Below are 19,922 nucleotides of genomic sequence, written 5' to 3'. Positions count from 1 at the left end.
TTAAGAATGCATAAGAACCCAAAGAATCTTGCTCCACCAAAACTTCGAGGCCGAAGATCAAACAAGCCTGAGGGGACTGACCGGTTAAATGCTGTCCCAAGATAGTGTGACTCAAAAATATCCAATAAAGAAACAGAAGCGAATAAACAAATTCTAAGGTGACTTGTTTCCTTTCAAAGGTCATATAGTGCTACAAAGAGTGATTGATACAGTCAAAGTTACCATCATGTAGATAAACTTTTAATATGTTATGGAAACCCTTTGGAAGAATGAATAAAAGGTAATGTCTATTGATGAAACCAATTATAAGAGAAAGGACTATTACTGGACTGTCCATCCAAGATATAAACAAAACTTACTTTTCAATCCCATAACCATCTCAGTGCAAGCTGCATAGAGCAGATCAGAAACCTGAGATCTACAAAACTAATTTCTCTGTCATCCCAATCAACAATTTCAAATTACATTTAGAATTCAAGGTGGGAAGAATTATCGCTACTCTCCATTCAAAATTAATTGTCGAAAACTTCCCACTTCCCAAGAGTAATGCGCAACTAAATCAGTATTAACCATTTTGCCAGATCAGAGATAGTGTCATCCAGAAGCTATTTGCAACGATGAAATAACAAGGGGGGGGGGGGGGGATAATAATACAAAAAAGTGGCATGATAACTCATTTGGCTTCACTAACATTCAAAGGAAATTCAGCAACCTGTGCACTTCTCTACCCTCAACTCTTTGCATGCCCCTGCCCTGCTGAATTGTTTACAGACATATTATCAGAAACAAATGAAATGAGAGTGACTTTAAGGATATTGAATCATAAAGCCTACAACCTGAAAGGATCGAAATAAGATTTTATATCTATGAAGATCTCCAGTTATGAATTTATTTTCAAATGGTGTGTATGTTTGATAAAAACCACAATACTTTAGTCTGAGATGCTATAGTGAAGCCATTTCTTTTGCATTGCATAATGCTGTAGATATACCCAGTAGGCCTATTCTGTGTAGATTAACGCAATTTATAACCTGTAATGACATACCACAACAGTTCCATTACTTCCATGAAATTTAGCAGGTTCTGGGAATTTTCTGAAGAGAAAATTAAACATTTTTCTAGTACACATGCGTCATTTCACACAACTGTTGTAACATTCCGCTTGTAGCTAGGTTTGTACAAAATCAATGTTTGGTGAAACCTACCTCATCCCCTCCCCCATCACTTTCCTACGGTACATACATACCTCATTAAACTAAGAAAAATATACTCTCCTGTATATATCACCTCATATTACCTTCTAGGTCATTGCTAGTACCCCCAATGTTCATAAATGTTACTTGTGTATATTAGCATGCCAAAAACGTACTAAACTATTTGTGAAGTTCCAAAGAAAATGAATAATTTGCAGATAACAAATTGCCTTGGTAAATGGAAAGAAAAAATTGCCACCATTCATAGACTTCCTTGCATATTTGGACACAATACAGATGCACTTTAAATGACTATCAAACAGTGTCATGTGACTTTTGAGCAGAATTTGAAATGGCATCAACCTTCCAACAGAATGTATGTTGCCAGGCAACCAAAACCTTTAATCAGTATTTGTACTTTGGTAGCAGTTCAGCCACTTTTGATCTTAATAAAGAATTTATTGGTAATTTTAACTCCACCATCTTCATACTTATTGTCACCTGTTCTAAGTACAACTTTTTCTCCTTTATTTGATTCACATAAACTTTCTGCCAGTGCAAACTAATTTTGCTTTTGTATTAATTCAAGGAAAATACCACACGATTTTTTAAGGTATCAGCAGTTTGCAGCATGTGGCTAAAATCCTGAAATTCTAGGCCTGAAATTGGGTTGCTCTGTGTAACTGACTTCTACAGTACAACAGGTAGCTTGTACAAGGCAGACATGTAAGGAGTCTCTACTTTGACTTCAGGGAACAATTGATCCAGTATCAAATCACAGAATGCTATGAAAAACTCGCAAAATACTATACAAAGATGTACAGCAGATATACCAGGAAACATAATATTACTAATATAAGAGATGTCTAACTAAACTGCCTTCAAACTGCTTCACAAATTTTGAATAATATATTATTCCCTGTACTTGTATGCTAAGCATCGATGCCTGTGCCGCTGTGCGCCCACTCACAGCGTACGTGCAGCATTTCGGAAAGTATAAGATTAAGTGCTCATGCCAATGCTTAAAGCCTTGTCATTGTATTCCTACTCATACCAGCCGGAACTGTATACCTAATCATACCAGTGGGAATTGTATTCCTACTCATACCAATTGGAATCCTGTTCATACCAACAGGAATTGTATTTTTATTCGTATTTCTATTGGTACTCATACCAACGGGAATTGTATTCCTACTCATACCAGGGGGAATCCTGTTCATACCAACAGGAATTGTTTTCTATTCGTAATTCTATTCGTACTCATACCAACAGGAATAGTATTCGTACTCATTCCAGGGGGAATTGTATTCGAACTCATACCAAGGGGAATTGTATACATGAATTGTATTCCTACTCATACCAACGGCAATTGCATTTGTAATCATACCAACAGGACTTGTATTTGTACTCATTCCAGAAGGAATTGTATTCCTACTCATACCAATTGGAATCCTGTTCATACCAACAGGGATTGTATTTCTATTCGTACTCATACCAACGGGAATTGTATTCGAACTCATATCAATGGGAATTGCATTCATACTCATACCGGCGGCAATTGTATTCCTACTCATACTAACAGGAATTGTACTTCTACACTGATGCAGTTGTACTCATTAAATATCTTCTACAATGGATCATGGATGCCCTCTGAGTAAAAGGACAAGTTATTTAAGAGGATCTAGTAAGATTTATAACAAAGCATAAATGATACAATAGCTGGATGATAATAGATCATAAAAAATCAACCTTGTTCTGAGTTTTCACAAGGTTTGTTCTTGACGTTCATGCAGGCGTGAAAAATGATGGGTTAACTTCTGAGAAGGGTTAAAAATTAATTATGAAAATAATAAATGTTACATGCAATACCAACACCAAATGTTCATACATACAAATCTACTTTTTAGTAAACATGTATCATTTGCTTTTTGGGGGGAGCAACTGTTATCAGACTGTACTAAACAAAATGTACAAAATATAGTATAATGACATCATAGGTTAGATCATTACAAAATTAGCTAGCTTTCAACTTGTTTGATAACATATCTAACATAAACATTTTATTCTTCTCATAAAATGGTAGTTTATGACGTCCACCCTCTTAATTGGGAGGATGAAGATAATCATTTTACATGAGGTATTTCCAACAAAAGTATCTCCATGGTTTATAAAAAAAAAAGAGAAAAAAAAGAGGGCTTAAACTGACAGACAAAGAAAAAGGAAAACAAGGGAGACATGTCATACAATTGAATGCCAAGACACAATCATCAAAATGTCTGAGTTACTGCTAGATTGCAGCAAAGCTCTTTCTATGAAATTTCTTTTAAGGCCAACCAGAGCTAAGAACTCAAACACTTCTGATATGTGCAATGCCGACATTACAAGATGTTGTGATTCGCACTTGTTGCAACTCACATGTACCTCCCCCCCTCACCCTCGTGTCCTTTCCCCCACCCTCAATTCTTTCCCAATCCACTCTGATTTCTAACTTTTAATGCACTCTCTACAATGTAGTTTTCTCCACAAGTTCACAAGAAGTGCCCAGGTCTTTATTAAAGCAACCCTGGACTGTTTTCCTCGGTTTCCTCACTTTTCTCAACTAGCACTAGTTGACTCAAGTCTGTGTGCCTCCTATCACTGAGGTGAAGTTCCAATATTTCGGCAAATTCCGATCGATCCAGGAGATGATAGGCCAGCGGGAGCACATTCGTGATTGCCTTGTGAAAAATGGGGTCGCCGTACGAAAACATGTCGATCCCCAGCTCGTAGCCCTCCCCATAGTCACACTCATCATTTGCGAACTGAACGTACGTCATTATTTCCTGCAGGGGTTCGAAGTAGGCGGTTCTCTCCTCGTCCGTCTTGGCTTCCGCAATCTTCTTAAATATCTTCTTCAAATTAGCTATTAGGGTTAAGTCAGAAAGGAAATAAGTTACTTTCTACCATTCTTTATTTTTTATTAAAAATGAAATACTTTTCATTAAATATAAAGGCAGATAGGTTGCAATTGGTGAACTACACTAGATTGTATCCAGGATCTAAAAAAGCGATATCAGATTTTAAAAGGGTTTAGAGATGGTCCCCGCTCCAAAAGGGGGTAAATGTTTGGTGCCCTCAAATGAGATTTGCTATGAACTAAAACAGTTGACTTCTACTGACTGTATAATTTATTTACCTCCCAAATTCTGCACATCTGAAGCTGATGTTTGCTCTGGAAATGATGAAAACCACCAAACATTTGCCGACATGGCAGGTTAGCTTACATTATCTGCATTCTGTGACCGCTCAAATAATGTTCTCAAATTGCTGTACCTCTCCCCCACCCTCACCCCCTGCCCTTACATCCATATTTCTGGCTATGCTGCTGAGTGCCTAATTAATATTGCATATAAACCATATACTAGCTTATACAGTGCACTCAACATTCAAAATGCAAAATTTTGTGGAAAATTTCAAATGGCTATTAACAAGGCAATTTCAGCTACATAAAAAGACTTTTCACTGAATTTATATGAAACAGTGACAGATGTGTAAGGGTCTACTTGGATATTGGTACGCTTTAAATATTTTAATTTCACGATGTTCCGCTCAATATTTTAGAAATAGTGAAAACTGGCAGATCTTGGTTTTGTTTATTAATACAATATTTGAGTTTGCTTTTGTTTTGGCAAGCTCAACTCTGTATTAAAACGTTTCTTTTCTCTGCGCATATAAGTCAATAGATGTACTACAGAATAAGGGAAATCATTTATACCTTAGCTCTTTCCCCTACACACCCTGCGTGTCCCCCCCCAACCCCCAACCCCCCATCATTACCATCACATATTATATTGCACATTCCAATTGTTTCTACTCACCGTCTGATTCAGGAAGTTCCCTGTATCCAACGTCACCATGAACGGGCACAACCAGGCCAGCTCCATGAAAACTTTTAGTCACGACCCTCTTGTTCCTTTCCTTCAATTTGGGGGACTCCGCGGTAAGGGCATAACCCAGAACCTGTGCCCACTCGGTTAGGGCATGGTCAACTCTCTGAATCTCGACAATGGCGTCCGCATCCTTGATCGATCGCAGCAATTTGTTGATGTGTAATCTGCAAGAATAATGTAGAGAGTCGGTACGTCACATGACCCATACAGAAGCCTCCAAATAGATACCATGATTATAATTCCAGCAGGAGAAATGGCAAACCGGGTTAATCATTCCTGAAGGTTGATTTAAATTTCAGACAATTGCTTAAAAGTAAGTTTCCAACCTATGACCTCTACCCTGCTTCTTAAATCCCATAGCAACAATCCTGAAGCTCGCTTTGTTGAAGCTTCTCAAACAACGACAGATGAAGTTCAATTTTTTTAAATTTTCAGTTTGCGCTCTCTGTGTGATTAAGACAAAACATAAAGAATGTCCGGCCAGTAAAAAGTTCAGAAGCAATTGGAATCTTCCACTTCTCACTAATCGATTTTTATGTCTTAGAACAGAAAAAGAGAATGTTTCAGCACAATTCTTAGAAATCCTATCTGGAGCAACACCCCATGGGTATTGAAAAAATTCCAGAAACTGACAAATCATCATCAAAAGAGAGAGAGAGGGAGCGAGACAGAGAGAAAAGAAGACGAAAAGATTGCTTAACTGCCTCTCACACTTCTTAAAGCAATCACTTGGTCTTGAAAGTCCTGAATACCTAACTTTATAAATGAGGAAAGGATACTTACTTAACGGCAGCAAAAAGATTATCTCCTTGCTGTCTGATAACTCCGTTCATATTTGCATAATTCACTCCGACAAAGGCTGGCAATTCTTTGGGGTCATCTCTGAAACGAAATCACAGCTGCATCCGTTAAGCACTGCATCGATTATTGAAGTAATCAATTGAAAAGCAAAGGCATACACAAATCAGGGCTGACCATGTCAAAACAGTCAACAAAGATGACCTCCCAAGAAAAGACATACGACTAGATATGCTTGACCTGGGATTCTCGATCAGCAAACCCAAGGGCTTATTACTTAGGGCACACAGACATAGGGTGAAAATGTCACTCCACCAATAGGGTGAGGGCCTGAAGTCTCACCTGTAGTAACCAAGGTGATGCAGTGTGCTATCTGATTTCATCATCACCGTCTGAAATTCAGGTGGATCATAAAAATACCTCCAATGAAGCACATAGCACGGTTTGTTCTTCCCTTTATGCTTTCTGAATTTTCCACTGATGACATCATAAGGGCCAACCAATTGCAAACCGAGTGTTGGTACCAGCGCCTCTGTGAAATTACAAAAACATAAGGGAAATGGTGATTGACATACATGTGTGCACGGCAGTAGAGCAAGACACTGCATTGCAAATGGTGCACTGTCTACATTTGGAGACAAATGAAAATGATTCCAACAACCCCACATCTGGGTTCATATTATTCAGGATGTTAGCCATTTTTTACTCAATAACCTCCCATATTCATTCATTTAGAATAGGTCAAATATCATCAAACACATAAAGGCCAGAAATAGCAAGGAAATCCAAGTTTTGTTTCCTGGTTGTGTAATCTGTGGACCAGAATATAGAGCATTGCTTACATGAAAAGTAGTGGCCTCAGCTTTTGAAGCTGATGAACTTACAGGATTCCATTTCCTTTTTTACTTTTGTTCTGAATGGTGGATGGTCGGATGGAGCATTGGCTAAAGCTGATACTGACCAAGTATAGACAAGTTTCTCTGAGCATATATGCATTGAAATCTCAGAACATGTCACTCACACGCAATGTAAAGAAGCACGTGTAGTTACCCTTCCAAGATTGCTTTGAAAATGCAATCCCATGAAAGCTTAAAAGTAAAACCTGCACAGGGAATGCACAGTACATTACTTTTGGCACTTCAAATACTTACGTGTTGGATCCATCGTGTTCAAGTTGCAGCAAAATTCCCAAAAGTCAAACAGATCTTGGGGCATCTCTACTTTAAATTTGAGCTTTAATTCTTCTCTCATGTCCAGGCCTTCGGGGGTTGAGGGATCTTCATCTTTGTCCTCCTGATGAAACATTTGTAAGTAATCTTCTAGAGAGAAGATAAACATATTGTAATCTGTAAATAGCTGCCAACTCTATATCAAGTCTCACTGATTAACATTTGTTTTAAACGTGACATACAGCTTGGAAGTAGTGCTCAGAGCTCTGCAGTCTACAATAGAACACAGTACCCGTAATACTTTACAGTATGGAACTTATCTGGTATCCTGTTGTACTACACTATGAAAACATGGACACATTTGTTAGACGAATGCAATGATTTCTGCTTCCCCCCCCCCTTTTGTATGTAAACCTTGGCTTTCTTCAGTATGTTTTACATAAAAAAATAAACATCATAAACCTCAAAACTGTGGCACACAAAATGTGAATGGTGCCAATTTATCAACTTCACTTGAGAGGGGGTGGGAAGGGAAAGGTTGTGGTTTTAAGCCCTTTCCTTCTCCCTGGAGTCTGGTTACAGGACTGGAGTTAACCAATGTGAATATTTACCCTCTTCAACAGAGAGTTCCAGTAAAGGGGATTCATCTGGGAAATCATCCAAGGTGAATTCATTCTCAAGTCTTGACTTCTTTGTAGAAGGGTTTAATTCATCATTCTCTTCATCTTCCTGAGAGGGAGAAAAATACGTGCAACATGCCAGTGCCAGTTTGATAGTCAGATATGATGTACATTACTACTAAGGTTAAGGTTAAGGTGGTAACGTTTGGTAAAGCGCACATTACTGTAAAAACACTCAATGGCGCTGAACAACAAAACAATTATAAAAATGATTTCTTAAATAAATGAGTCTTTAAAGCAGCTTTAAAAGTTCTGATGGTCTTCGAATTGTGTCGACGGGGAGAGCGTTCCAAAGTCTAGGGCCAGTGACGCTGAAAGAGCGGCCTGTGAAACATTTTCCGCGTGTGAAAGGAACCTTGAGAAGAATGCCCTTTGACGAGCGTGTTGAACGACCAGGTGTCTTAATTTCCAGCAACTCGGACAGATAAGCTGGTGCTGAATTATGTATACACTTAGGAGGAGGAGGATCTTGTACCCGGCACGGACATTGACGGGGAGGATGTGCAGCTCCTTCAATGCTGCGGAGGCACTATCATATTTTGATCTGCCGAGAATAATTTTAGCCGTGTAATTTTGGATCCTTTGTAGGGGATGAAGTGTGGAGGCCGGAAGGTTGATAAAAAGACCATTGCAATAGTCCATATGAAAGAAAATCATGGTATTTGCAATTTTGAGACATGTCGACTTGTCCAAATATTTCCGGATCTTCTTCAGATTAACCACGGCGAGGGCTGATGCACGAGCTTTCATGGAAATATGATGTTTGAGATTGAGGGTTTCATCCAAGTAAACACCTAGTAGCTTCACATTAGTGCCAAAAGCTGTGTATACACCGGTGCTGATGCTAATCCTATTCTCTACTATTCCAGCAAGAGATGTAACTTAGTATGTATGCACTATGATTTGTTTTTGTATATATTTGTTTTTGTCTCCCAAATTAAAATCAGGTGGGGAGCTCAGTTCCCTCCTCCTCTGTCCCCTGCCCCCACTGGCAGAGAGAATATTACAAACAATCCTAGTGTACAGTACATTTATATATGTGGGGTACAACCTAAACTGTCAGCAATTCTTCAATGTTGTTTTAAAAGTTGCAAACTATGTAGCACAATTCTGCATCTTAGCACCCTTCATTTTACCAAAATTATAACTTGCATAATCATTAGTTCCAGTACTACTTTATCTGGTATCCATACCATCTAGGCTTAGGTATTATATACTACATAATGGCTAGGCCTACTCATTAGTTGTGCCAGTCTGAAATTGCATGATTCAACTTCAAGGAAGTGACTTGCCATCGTACAGTCTCCATGGCTAGAAATAGAATTACCGAAGTTATGTGCTGGTTGAAGCCCTGACTCTCTGTGGATAAGCTGTAGTGATATCACTAGGCCTGTGTACAATTGTAATTAAAACCTGCCTGGAAGTTAGGCTAAACAAAGACGACAGTAACCTTAGTTCAGGTAGGCCTTGCCTACGTTAACTGTAGACCTCACAAGTCCTACCTCAATCATGTTTGGTCTTTTCAGTGAATCGTGATGTGAAAACTTTTCCAAGTGGTCTGGATTCTTTCGGTAGCAATTTGCGCCATATTTGCACTGAGGCTTGACTTCAAAGGCCATCATCTACAATCCTTTCTGTAAAAACTTTATACCACAATTTGCTTACAACAGATGCCTTCGGTTTGGAATTTCGAGTGCATAGATGTTATGAATCGGTGCTCCGTGATCGAGATGAAACACGCTAATGTTGAACTGTGTAGTACTAGTAAACTGTAGTATGTGAAAATAGCTAGGCCAGTTTATGTAACGCAGTCGGAACTCAACAACATCACACAAGCAGGTTTACACATGTATGCAACGCATTGTGCGTTTCTGTATTCCCGCGGTAGTGAGGAATCGGAGAAAATCATCGGTGAATATATAAATCTAGACCGATGATGTCAATTAGGAGACTTGCAAAAACACGTACCACACGGAAAGCCAATGAAGCGCTCCCTTGTAGCACTGAACTCTTAGACTTCCTGAACTTGTATTCTACTATAACTTATGTCCTGATCTCATTAAATAATATAAATGATAAATGCCTGTTATAGTGGATTTCTACTGTCTACGGAACGTTTATTCATTCGAACTGACAAGAGGGTTAAATCTTATGTTAGTAGCGTGTAGGAGTGCGTCACATGACTCTCCATCGTTGGTAGGTCCCATTATGAAGTGAGCTTTTCAGATCATATAATATCGACGAAGAAAATTCTGAGAGGAAGCAAACAACAAACGAGAACTCCCCTTCACCAATGTTTTCAAATTTATTTCGATTGAACGCGAAATACGCAGGTTAATCATTTTATGATTTATCTATGTGATGAAACAAGTATAGCGCCATACCTTTCATATTCATAGAAATTGAACTGGGTTTCTATAGTGGAATCGAAATGATTTATGTCAGAGCCTGACCGTATATTCTTATATACGGCTCTGACTTATGTACACCTCTATAACTATGGAACGCCAAAAGGAACTGAGGTGGACTTGCTATCCTAAACAGGAGGTGCTACTACCCTAAACTCGAGGTGCTACTTTCCTAAACAGGAGGTGCTACTACATAAACAGGAGGTGTACTACTCTAAACAGGAAGTCCTACTTCTACTACTACTACTACTACTACTACTACTACTACTACTACTACTACTACTACTACTACTACTACTACTACTACTCCTTCTACTACTACTACTACTACTACTACTACTACTACTACTACTACTACGTACTACAACTACTACTACTACTACAACTACTACTAATACTTCTACTACTACTACTACTACTACTTTTCTTCCCATCTGCATGAAAACGCGCGCCTCACAACCCTACGCCCCACCCCTCTAATCGCTTCCCGTAGTACCGAGACCTTGACAAAATCCGGCAACACAACACTTCATCGGCAACAAGTGATCGGGTTGTGTATTAGTGACGTCTATAGAGGTCGTGCACTGCCCTACATGGAGTGTGGCCACTCCCGATTTTGCAATTTCCCAAGATCAGGCCCCGAAAATCCCAAGAAATCCCAAGACACTGTACTGTAGGGATATCTAGCAATATCTAGGGATGAAAATCTCAAGATCTTCCCTAGACTGAAGGCAGATAGAGAATCGAAGCCTTCAGTGTGTAACGAACTTAAAACTGTGCGTCTTTCGAAATGAAACGAATGTGGGGCATTGCACAATAAACAGATAAAAGTTATTTATTTCAGTCTCATTTCAATTATTCGAATTTGTAAAGCAACTTAACAGCAGATATCACATCATATCAGTGGGCATGAAAATGGCGTTCCAGGATGAAAGGCCTCCAAACTGTATATGTTTGCATTCATAGGCGTAGGAGCCCAATTTGATTTGGGGGCTGTAACGACTTGCCCGCAAAATATAACCAACATTTTTCGCGCGCTCCGCGCTCGTTCAACATGTTAATGTAAATATCATAAAGGCAAGCATCGGTTATTACATCGCATGCCATCGTGTACCGTACGGTCAGTGAAAGTTGCGCAGTATACCGCGGGATGCTACTGTAAACACCGAAATGTCTTATATTAACGTGGCACACGAAGCTTTCTGCGTCATATATTGGTCCTTGTAACTTAGCAACTTACACAAAATATGTAACGCGTATTCACGCATGATTGTAAAAGATGCATTTTGATTGGTTACTTGGGCTGTGTGACGAAACACGTTATACATGAAAACGTTATTCCTCAGTTACACATCAACCACCGTACATATTATTCGTTGACTAGTTCAGCATTAATACGCATCGTATTGCAATCTACGCTACTCAAGCTTACTTCTATTGGATAAATTCCTTAAATGATTCGCTTCTCCTCCATCCTTGGAGGGATCCTCCTCCTGTTATTGGTGGTGGGACCGCGAGGTTCTGCTACCATAACTGTCCCTGACGTGTGCTTACGTGTCACTCTGGATAAGGTTTGGATTCGTCTCGAGTTGAAACCATCTTTGAACGCAACCAGTAACCTCCACAAGGTGAGAGTAACTTGGTAACTTTTCGTAGCCAGTTTCCATCCACCAAGGAAATGTGAATCTGTATGTATTTGGCAGACGGCCTGGAGATTGAAACAAGGTCTTATCTCGGAGAAAGCAAAATGCGATCCTCCCACTTTGTGTATTGGAGGGGGGGGGGGGGTAGGTGCCAAGTGATCAGAAAGAGGTGAGGAGAGGTCCCATCTCGGCGAACATGTCATGCACTTGTCAATGACATTACTTAATGGTGCCTTGTAACTGATGTTTTATGTTTGAGTGTAGGTTAGACGCCTGGGTACAACCGGGCACGTAGCTGTGGCAGCGGAATGACGGTGTGTGTGTGGGAGGGGTATGAGAGGGAGGGGGAGGGAGGGGGAGGGAGGGGAGGGGCGTAGCTAGATCTTGAGTCTCTTTTATTGTCATGTAGTTGTTTACAGCTAGTGTTTGGTTGTTTCCGGACGTTCTCAGTTTTTGCCACATTCAAGTCCGGTAGTTACCTGATCTAACATCCAAATCTTTAATTGATCAACACTTTTTACAAAAACGATTTTTTTTGTCTTTATAGCATGAAGATGTTTGTCTGTGTGCGTGTGTGTTTGTGTGTACGTGTGCGTGGGTCGCCCTGGGGGAGGATGGTAATATGGTTAATTGGGAGAGGATGGGAACAACGGTAATTCTCAAAACGATCAATGGTAACACGTCTTTCTGTAGGCATTGGGTGGATTGCAATGGGAGAGGGTGCCATGTGGGGACAAATCGCCAGAGTTGGGCAAAACCAACTACTTTTTTAATGAGTTTCTAACTTCGTTTAATTCTTGAACTTATTCGTTCGTTCGCTGTTTCGTCTGTTCTTCTATTTATAGATTTGATATTGATCATTCATTGATTTTTCATCTGTTTAGTTTCGTTTGTTCATTTGTTCATCCACCAACCCATCCATGAGTTCCGCATTCTATCCATTCATTAATCTATCTATCTATCCATTCATTTATTTCATTCATATATACATACATACATCCAATCATTGATCCATCCATCCATCCATTCATTAATTTATTCATCCATCCATTCATCCAATCATTCATTCATTCATCCAACCATTCATTCATTCATTCATTCCCTCACTCACTCTCTCCCCCACTCACTCATTTATTTTCTGTCAGCAGACCTTGGACCTCACGAATGTGAGATGTTGCGATAATCCTCACAAGACATGTTCCCCTCCTCGACCTATGACTCTCTCCTTTGACAATGTTCTATCTCTTGTTCAGTATCCCATCAGACCAACATCGGTAGGTCTTTATCTGATGATACTTCTATATATATCAACTATTATCATAATCAATTTTTTTTTTTCATTCGATAAGACTTTCCCAAACAGCTGTCTCGTTGTAATACATTTCCGCGTTGTAATACATTGCGAATAGATTCCTGCTTTCCATGTTACTATATTGTAACCAGTAAACTTCATTCTGCTCAGGTTGTACATAGTTTACGTGCTATCAGATATCTCCTAAACTCAGATGAAAATTCGAAAGCGTAGGGGACCTAGAGAAGGGGAAAAAAGGGGGGCTACAATATACGCTTGGTCACTCACTATTACATTTTTGTTCACATTACATTTTCGGTTCCAATTTGACTGTACAAGCAACTGTCTATTAAAGAGGGAGACCTTTCACTGGTCCCCGCTACCGAAATCCTTACCGATTTATGATATTGTCTCGAACCAAGCCGATTCTCATTTTGTAATGTTTCCGGGGGGGGGGGGGTTGGGGGACGGGCGGCTGTTCATAAATTGGTTTATCATGATTGTCAAACCGAGTATACAGCGTAAACTATAATCAATTTTATTTTGTCAGATGGCAGTCAGCAAGAAAACGGATTCTGATGTTGATTTCCGGGATGATCTCTGGTACGTATAAATTTATCAGTATTATGAACATTCGCATGTAGGGCAAAAGGTTGTTGTCCACTAAAATTACTGTTCACTCTGTTTGGAACCCACCCTTGCCCTCTCACCTCCCCCGCTTGTGACCAAATACTGGTACCTTTCATTAACAAAAATATCAACAAGGCCAAAACATACCAACTTAGCATCATTTGTTACCTATATACTGGGCAATATCTTTGCATGTTTACAACGGCTGAATTACCAATCCTCCCCCTTCACCCTAATATTAATCCGAATGCCGTCTCATTATTATATACTAGGAGTTCATGTATGGTCATTGCCATACAAAATAATATTTCTATTTATGATAAATAATGTTATTTGAAAGAAAGACAATTTCTGTTTATCTGTTGTACTCTTTATTTGTCTTCTTTGTTTTTCAATTTCTATATTTCAATTCTGTTGCCATCAGGTATTCTCTTTATGAGTTTGAAGAACCATTCCTGAATCAGTCCTTTGACCTCTGCCTGACCTTTGACCTACCCGACGCCAGTACTCAGGGCGTTTATACCCGATTGGATTTGTACCACAAGTTCAGGGGTATAAAACAAGCTAAGGTGAGTTTGGATATTATGAAGCTATGTATTATACGAGTCTCACGATAATCCCCATAGCAACGAAAAATGCCGCCATGCAGCCTGAATAGGTCCATTCGTGGAAAGTGTTTGGCAAATCTGTGTAAAATATTGATCTGTCTGTGTAAATGTTGTATACTCTTACTTTATACCCCCCCCCCCCTCTATAAAAACTAATCATATTTCGACCGGTGCTGTGGCCGAGTGGATAAAGCCGGTGACATTTGAAGCAATGATGCTTAGCAATCGGGAGGTTCCGGGTTCGATAACTTGCTAGGTCATGGTAAGGTCGGTTTTTCATCCCAGAGCAATCTACGGTTTTCCTATCGGAAATGACTTTCTAAATGAAAAGATTCCAAAGTTGAGTCTAAAATGTTGAATTGGAAGCCACCCGACGTGTAAGTTGTAATTCATAAGCCCTTGTGGGTTTCTCCCACATTTGTGGTCGCTTAAGCGTCGTAAAAATAACTGCTCATTATTATTATTCTATTATCTGTGTAAAATATTTATCTCTCTTTGTAAATCTTGTATACTCTTTCTTTAATCCCCCCCCCCTCCCTCAATGAAACTATTTATCTTTCGATCCAACTTAAGTACGATCAACTTTGTGTGTGTATACACTGTTGATCTGTTATGTCTTTCTTAATGATCACTCACTAATATACACCTTCCCCTTACCTTTCCAACATTTATTTTTTTAATTTTTGAGTAGGTTATTACAGCACTATATAATCAAGACACTTTGGGCAATATTCCTGAATTTGAAGGAACAAGACTTGAATGTTGCCAAAGTTTGTAACACTTGCGCTCATATATTTTATAGTTTTCGTAGTAGTACTCCGGTTCATTCTTTTTCCACTTTCTGTTACTCTACGATTTCAACTTTTAGACATATACCTCAGTGATAATGCGTCAACGACAACCACTTGGTGAAGACTACATCAGGACCAACCAGTTTCTCCTCATCCGAGAGTTAGCTGTTGATGACAACAAAAACAGACAAACAACAGTGAGTGAGACAAATAATAAGGTTGAAACAGATAATAAAGAGAATGTAGGTTACAGACCGAGAAAACGTCATGAGTTATTAACAATTAAGCGAAAACGGTTAACAGGTAAGCATGACTACACTATATACTACCTGATAACGGAATACGTCTTCCCTCTAATCCATAGACTGTAATACACAACACTGAATTTACTGGTCTTGACTATGGTATTCTCTCGACCCTTATATGTGTGCAATCCGGACGTGTGCAGGCTGAGCGGGAATGAGGTCCGGATAGGAGCATTATTGAAATCAGCAATTAACCATCTAAAGATAGGCAATATAATGAACAAATTTATCAGCCTTATAACACACAATGCATGTGACTCGCTGAAAGATTTTATTCTCTTATTATGTTTTGCAATTTTTTGTTATAAATTTCTGTTTTAGGCTGACCAATCGGAGTACGTGGTTCTCAGCCAATCACCGACCAACAACATTCCTGACGACCCGAATTACTTTGTTGAGCAATCTCAGTGCTATATCGATGTCGGCCAACTTCAGTGTTTGAAACAACGATGTATGGATTCTACTAGATGCTACCGGTATATCATGTCTGATGACTTGTTTAATGAGAATAAGGTATGATGTCATTACTAAATATAGCCTATAAAACTTCAGATATTTACAGTTTCAGCAGTATACCTATGATTAAATTATTTACGATTTATCACCAGTCTAACAAGTAATTACTTTTTACCTCCTTTTTCTTAACAGTTTGGACAAGCACGGAATCAGTCGACACCGTGTACTCTAAGCTCTTCTCATCATACATTGCACGACCCAAAGTCCATCTCACGTGACCGAAAGGCTGTTGCATTCAACACACAAGAGTCGATCTTCCTCTCCATATCCATCGAACATGGAAGTGAAAACCGGACTTTGCTAGCTGAGTTACCAAATGAGATTCGGGAACAGACCAAGATTCTGGCTGTGTTGATTCGCAATCTGTTGGGCGCATCCGTCAACTACATGTTAGACAATCTCATGCACGTCATCAGATACTGCATCGCTACATATGGCCGAGAAGTTGATCTCCAAGTCCAACGATTACTGGCGAATCTCGAGTTACACAAAGCGAAGTGGTCAGCTATCGTCGATGGTTATTACACCTTGAAGGATCGTCTCTATTACGTCATTTATGCCTTTGACCTATATGTATCTACCATCAAATACATCGCTCACACCTTAGCACCATTGGAGGAGTTGTGGTTTTCCTTTGTTGATATGGTTACCATTCATGTTGATGAGTTATCCGTTTTCGTTCATAGTTGTAGTACTTTCTACCGAATTCCAATCGAGAAGTTAATACATCATCGATGGAATCTGATTTGGTCAACAGCAACAAGTACTGAACTTGCAATCGACAACCATCAACTGAAGGGCGCCCTCACTAACATCCATCAAACCATCGTACTGTCTGCTCTTGCCAACGCCGTCACTGGTAGGTTTCTTTATTGCAACGTTTCAAGTTTTTATGTGAGCGGAGGAGGGTGGGGTGGGGTAGGGTGGGGTGGAAGGGGTTAAGGGGTTCAATCGAAAGCATTAAGTGTCCATTTGGTATGCTACTTTACAACAGAGGTATAGGTATACCGTACCAGACTTAAAATAGGTTTTCTTATTTTCTTTAGGATTCATCACCATCGTGAGCCTGTTACTCTTCGTCAAACTAACTACAACCAGGAGCTCTTCCCAACCATCTCGACGAGTTTCTTGCAATGATTTCATCATTTATACAGCTGAAAACACTGGCTCCGTGAACAATGGTAAGATTAAATGACAACCTTAACATAAAAGGGCAGAATTATGCGAAGAAATTGTGCCCCCCCCCCTTAAAAAAAAAATAATAATAATTAATAGCTTTAATATTTCCAAGCATTGGATAAAATCCACGCCTTGATATTAAGCACCATCTTCAAAATATGAAAACTTTTAAATCTAAAGATTATTGATGTGTCAGACAATAAAATGGTTACGACCCACATCAGAGTTCAATTGCGTGTATTCACTTGTTGAAATATGTTCATGAGCTCTGTCATGAAGTGAGGTAATGGGATTGGGTGATATTATGTCAAAGGTCATTTGTAAGGGTGACAGAATGACCTCTTTTTTTGTAACAGCAGCCTATCGCCACCTCTCGCTCCTTGTGTTTTACTTTGATTAATACATGGAGAATAGTATCGCCATACAGTGTAGAAGACATTTATGCAATTTCTGAATAATAAAGTTACTGAATTATTTTCACCACTCGTAAACAATATCAATTTAAGCATTAAATGGTTGAATTAAAAGACGTGTTTATAATATATGCACATGATACAAAAAGCAATATGAATTTTGATTTGGTAGACACCGTCACTACCGACAATATCGACACCGAAGAAACCGAGACATTCGTCACCCCGATGCTTACACCGCGAAACTCATCTTTATCGACTGTTGTAGAGTTTAGAAGCAGGATGAAGGTGTTTCTCGATGAGTCTGTTTCTGAGAGTTGCCTTAGCCACCTGATGGGATCGACAGATAAAACCGGCTATGACAGTGATTATATGCTGGACCGATGTCTGTCGGAACGTGACGTCACTCGCAGAAAGTACGGCAAGAAAGTACAGAGGTAAATGAAACGTGACACCCGACGTCACAATAAATGGGGTGACGGATAGGTCGGGAGGGCAAAATTCGGATCCCAAAATATATGTAAATTCACGTCAAACCATGGGCTCATCATATATATTGATATGTATTATGTGTTCAACTTGCCGACCACCCTAAAGTCGACTTCACTAATCGTATGAAACAGACGAAGAAAAAGAAGATAAAAAAAATACTTGATATTCGTGACCCAATATGTGCATATTCTTCACGACCTTATTGTTGTTTTAAGTGGGAAGGAGGAGAGCGGAAAGTTTCTCTTTGTGGGTTAAGGTGGCAGCTTGTCACCAAGTTTCTGTAATTGTGCGGTTCATAAAACACTTTGTTAGTAGTTAGTGGGAAAGGAGAGATAAAGCTTTTCATAAAGGAAATAATCCCTCCCCCCCCCCTTCTCACATCAATAGCAATGAATGTGTGTCACATACCTGTTACATCGGTTGTTCGCTATTTGCTTATATACATAAACAGTTTTTTTACCTCACCCTGTTTATACCTTTTCTTGCAGATCCATCATAACTCCGAGCTATATAGCATCTCTGCTCCGTGACGATGACGTCATCATTGCTTCTGCCTCTGAGATGAACAGAAACGTGACCCGCTCGACTTACCTATCAGACGATTATGACGGTTCTCTTTCGTCCACCGACTTCTCATCTCATATGCTCTCGTCATCTTCAGACTCTTCCGTCAGCCTCACATCCTCATCCACTGCTTCCTCCATCAGCTTGCCTCCGTCTGCCGTCGCCATCACTGAGGCAACACTGGCTACCGGTGACGCCGCTAACATCCAACTGGACGAGCCCACTCCTGCCGTCTCTGAATGTATCGCTGAAATAGGCAACGACATCGCCGAAACTGTCAACATCGACATACCGTTGAATCATCGCGATCTTCACACCGAGATAACCGAACAACTAACGGGTACCGGAAATCTTCCAAACGGTCTTTTCTACCCGAATCTCGAAGAAACATTTCTTTTCCTTTCTCTTACATTTTTTAAAAATCAATTTTTTAATTGAGTGAATTGTCACAATTTTTTTTTCTCAAAAATACTAAAATTTATTTAAATTTTTTTCCAAAACTTTTTTTCCAAAAATTTATTTCCAAAATTTATTTACCAAAATTTATTTACCAAAAATTTATTTACCAAAATTTATTCACGAAACTTTATTTGTCGTAGTCTAATTAAATGAATGAAAAACTATCATTTTTGGTTTTTGTCTAGTTTTGCTTGTCTTTGTTCTCGTACGAATATTTACAGCTGAATCTCCGCCATTTTCGTTCGCCTTCCATCCGACCCTCACACGTCCTATACCCTATGACCTGAATTAATCATGATAAAAGTAAAAGCTGACTTCACAATGCAATTAAATGAACATAAAATTAGCAGATCGGAAAAGAATATACTTCTGAAGAAAAGCATTACCAATTGGGAAGTGAGAGTCAGGTAATGGTCTGTCATATGCGCAAGATTTTCTTTGGGATGTTGCGTCTAATGCATGTGGACCTTTTAATTGGGAACTGTCCTGGGGGTAGGGGGATCTATTTTCTGTCAAACTTAAGGGTGCTTAGATACAAAATGGTCCTAAATTTTGAAACTTGTTAATCTGTTTTGTGACATTCGACGCTGTTACTGTAGCAAGGAACCTGACTCCGAAAATGTGGACCTTTGAATATTGGGTGGGTTGGGCAGAGCGAGGCGTGTGTGCAGAGCGGGGGTAATGGACTAATGGGAGGCGGGGTGTATGTGTACAGTAAGTAACTAAAGATGGAACCCACTCCCGGTTTTCATGGAGGATAACTGATATTTGAGTTTAACTCTCTGACATAAAGATCAGTGGTATTTGAATACAACTCTTGCTAGATCATACAATTGGTGATAAACTTGTACTTT

General features: G+C 39.4%; 2 protein-coding genes across 3 annotated transcripts; one reads left to right on the top strand and one right to left on the bottom strand.

The window, feature by feature from the left end:
• Positions 1-147: 147 nt before the first annotated feature.
• Positions 148-9,873, bottom strand: LOC139980341 (histone PARylation factor 1-like). 2 transcript variants are annotated; one of them, XM_071991949.1, is made up of 7 exons: positions 9,272-9,873; positions 7,701-7,818; positions 7,072-7,236; positions 6,263-6,452; positions 5,906-6,004; positions 5,051-5,286; positions 148-4,095 (listed from the first exon to the last, which is right to left on the bottom strand). In XM_071991949.1, the coding sequence occupies exons 1-7, from the start codon at positions 9,389-9,391 to the stop codon at positions 3,746-3,748; spliced, it is 1,278 nt and encodes a 425-aa protein (XP_071848050.1). In that variant the 5' UTR covers positions 9,392-9,873; the 3' UTR covers positions 148-3,745. The 2 variants fall into 2 exon arrangements, with proteins under 2 accessions (XP_071848050.1, XP_071848049.1); XM_071991948.1 differs by having other exon boundaries at positions 7,072-7,239; positions 9,272-9,865.
• Positions 9,874-11,474: 1,601 nt separating this feature from the next.
• Positions 11,475-19,638, top strand: LOC139979881 (uncharacterized). The gene is made up of 10 exons (XM_071991066.1): positions 11,475-11,805; positions 12,969-13,094; positions 13,662-13,714; positions 14,166-14,310; positions 15,218-15,337; positions 15,767-15,958; positions 16,094-16,820; positions 17,008-17,142; positions 17,726-17,990; positions 18,534-19,638. The coding sequence occupies exons 1-10, from the start codon at positions 11,632-11,634 to the stop codon at positions 19,045-19,047; spliced, it is 2,451 nt and encodes an 816-aa protein (XP_071847167.1). The 5' UTR covers positions 11,475-11,631; the 3' UTR covers positions 19,048-19,638.
• The last annotated feature ends 284 nt before the right edge of the window (positions 19,639-19,922 follow it).

The sequence above is a fragment of the Apostichopus japonicus genome, chromosome 14, assembly GCF_037975245.1.
Source record: "Apostichopus japonicus isolate 1M-3 chromosome 14, ASM3797524v1, whole genome shotgun sequence".
NCBI lineage: Eukaryota > Metazoa > Echinodermata > Holothuroidea > Aspidochirotida > Stichopodidae > Apostichopus > Apostichopus japonicus.
This window is presented reverse-complemented; position numbering and strand designations above follow the sequence as displayed.

What these genes read in the sequence shown, in the direction of transcription:
- LOC139979881 (XM_071991066.1), top strand. Translation starts at nt 11,632, where the DNA reads ATGATTCGCTTCTCCTCCATCCTTGGAGGGATCCTCCTCCTGTTATTG. An exon ending in ATCCCATCAGACCAACATCG is followed by an intron (nt 13,095 to 13,661) that starts GTAGGTCTTTAT and finishes TTATTTTGTCAG; the next exon opens with ATGGCAGTCAGCAAGAAAAC. An exon ending in ACAAAAACAGACAAACAACA is followed by an intron (nt 15,338 to 15,766) that starts GTGAGTGAGACA and finishes TTTCTGTTTTAG; the next exon opens with GCTGACCAATCGGAGTACGT.
- LOC139980341 (XM_071991948.1), bottom strand. Translation starts at nt 9,391, where the DNA reads ATGATGGCCTTTGAAGTCAAGCCTCAGTGCAAATATGGCGCAAATTGC. An exon ending in AAAGACCAAACATGATTGAG is followed by an intron (nt 7,819 to 9,271) that starts GTAGGACTTGTG and finishes TCTCCCTCTCAG; the next exon opens with GAAGATGAAGAGAATGATGA. An exon ending in GAACACGATGGATCCAACAC is followed by an intron (nt 6,453 to 7,071) that starts GTAAGTATTTGA and finishes GTAATTTCACAG; the next exon opens with AGGCGCTGGTACCAACACTC.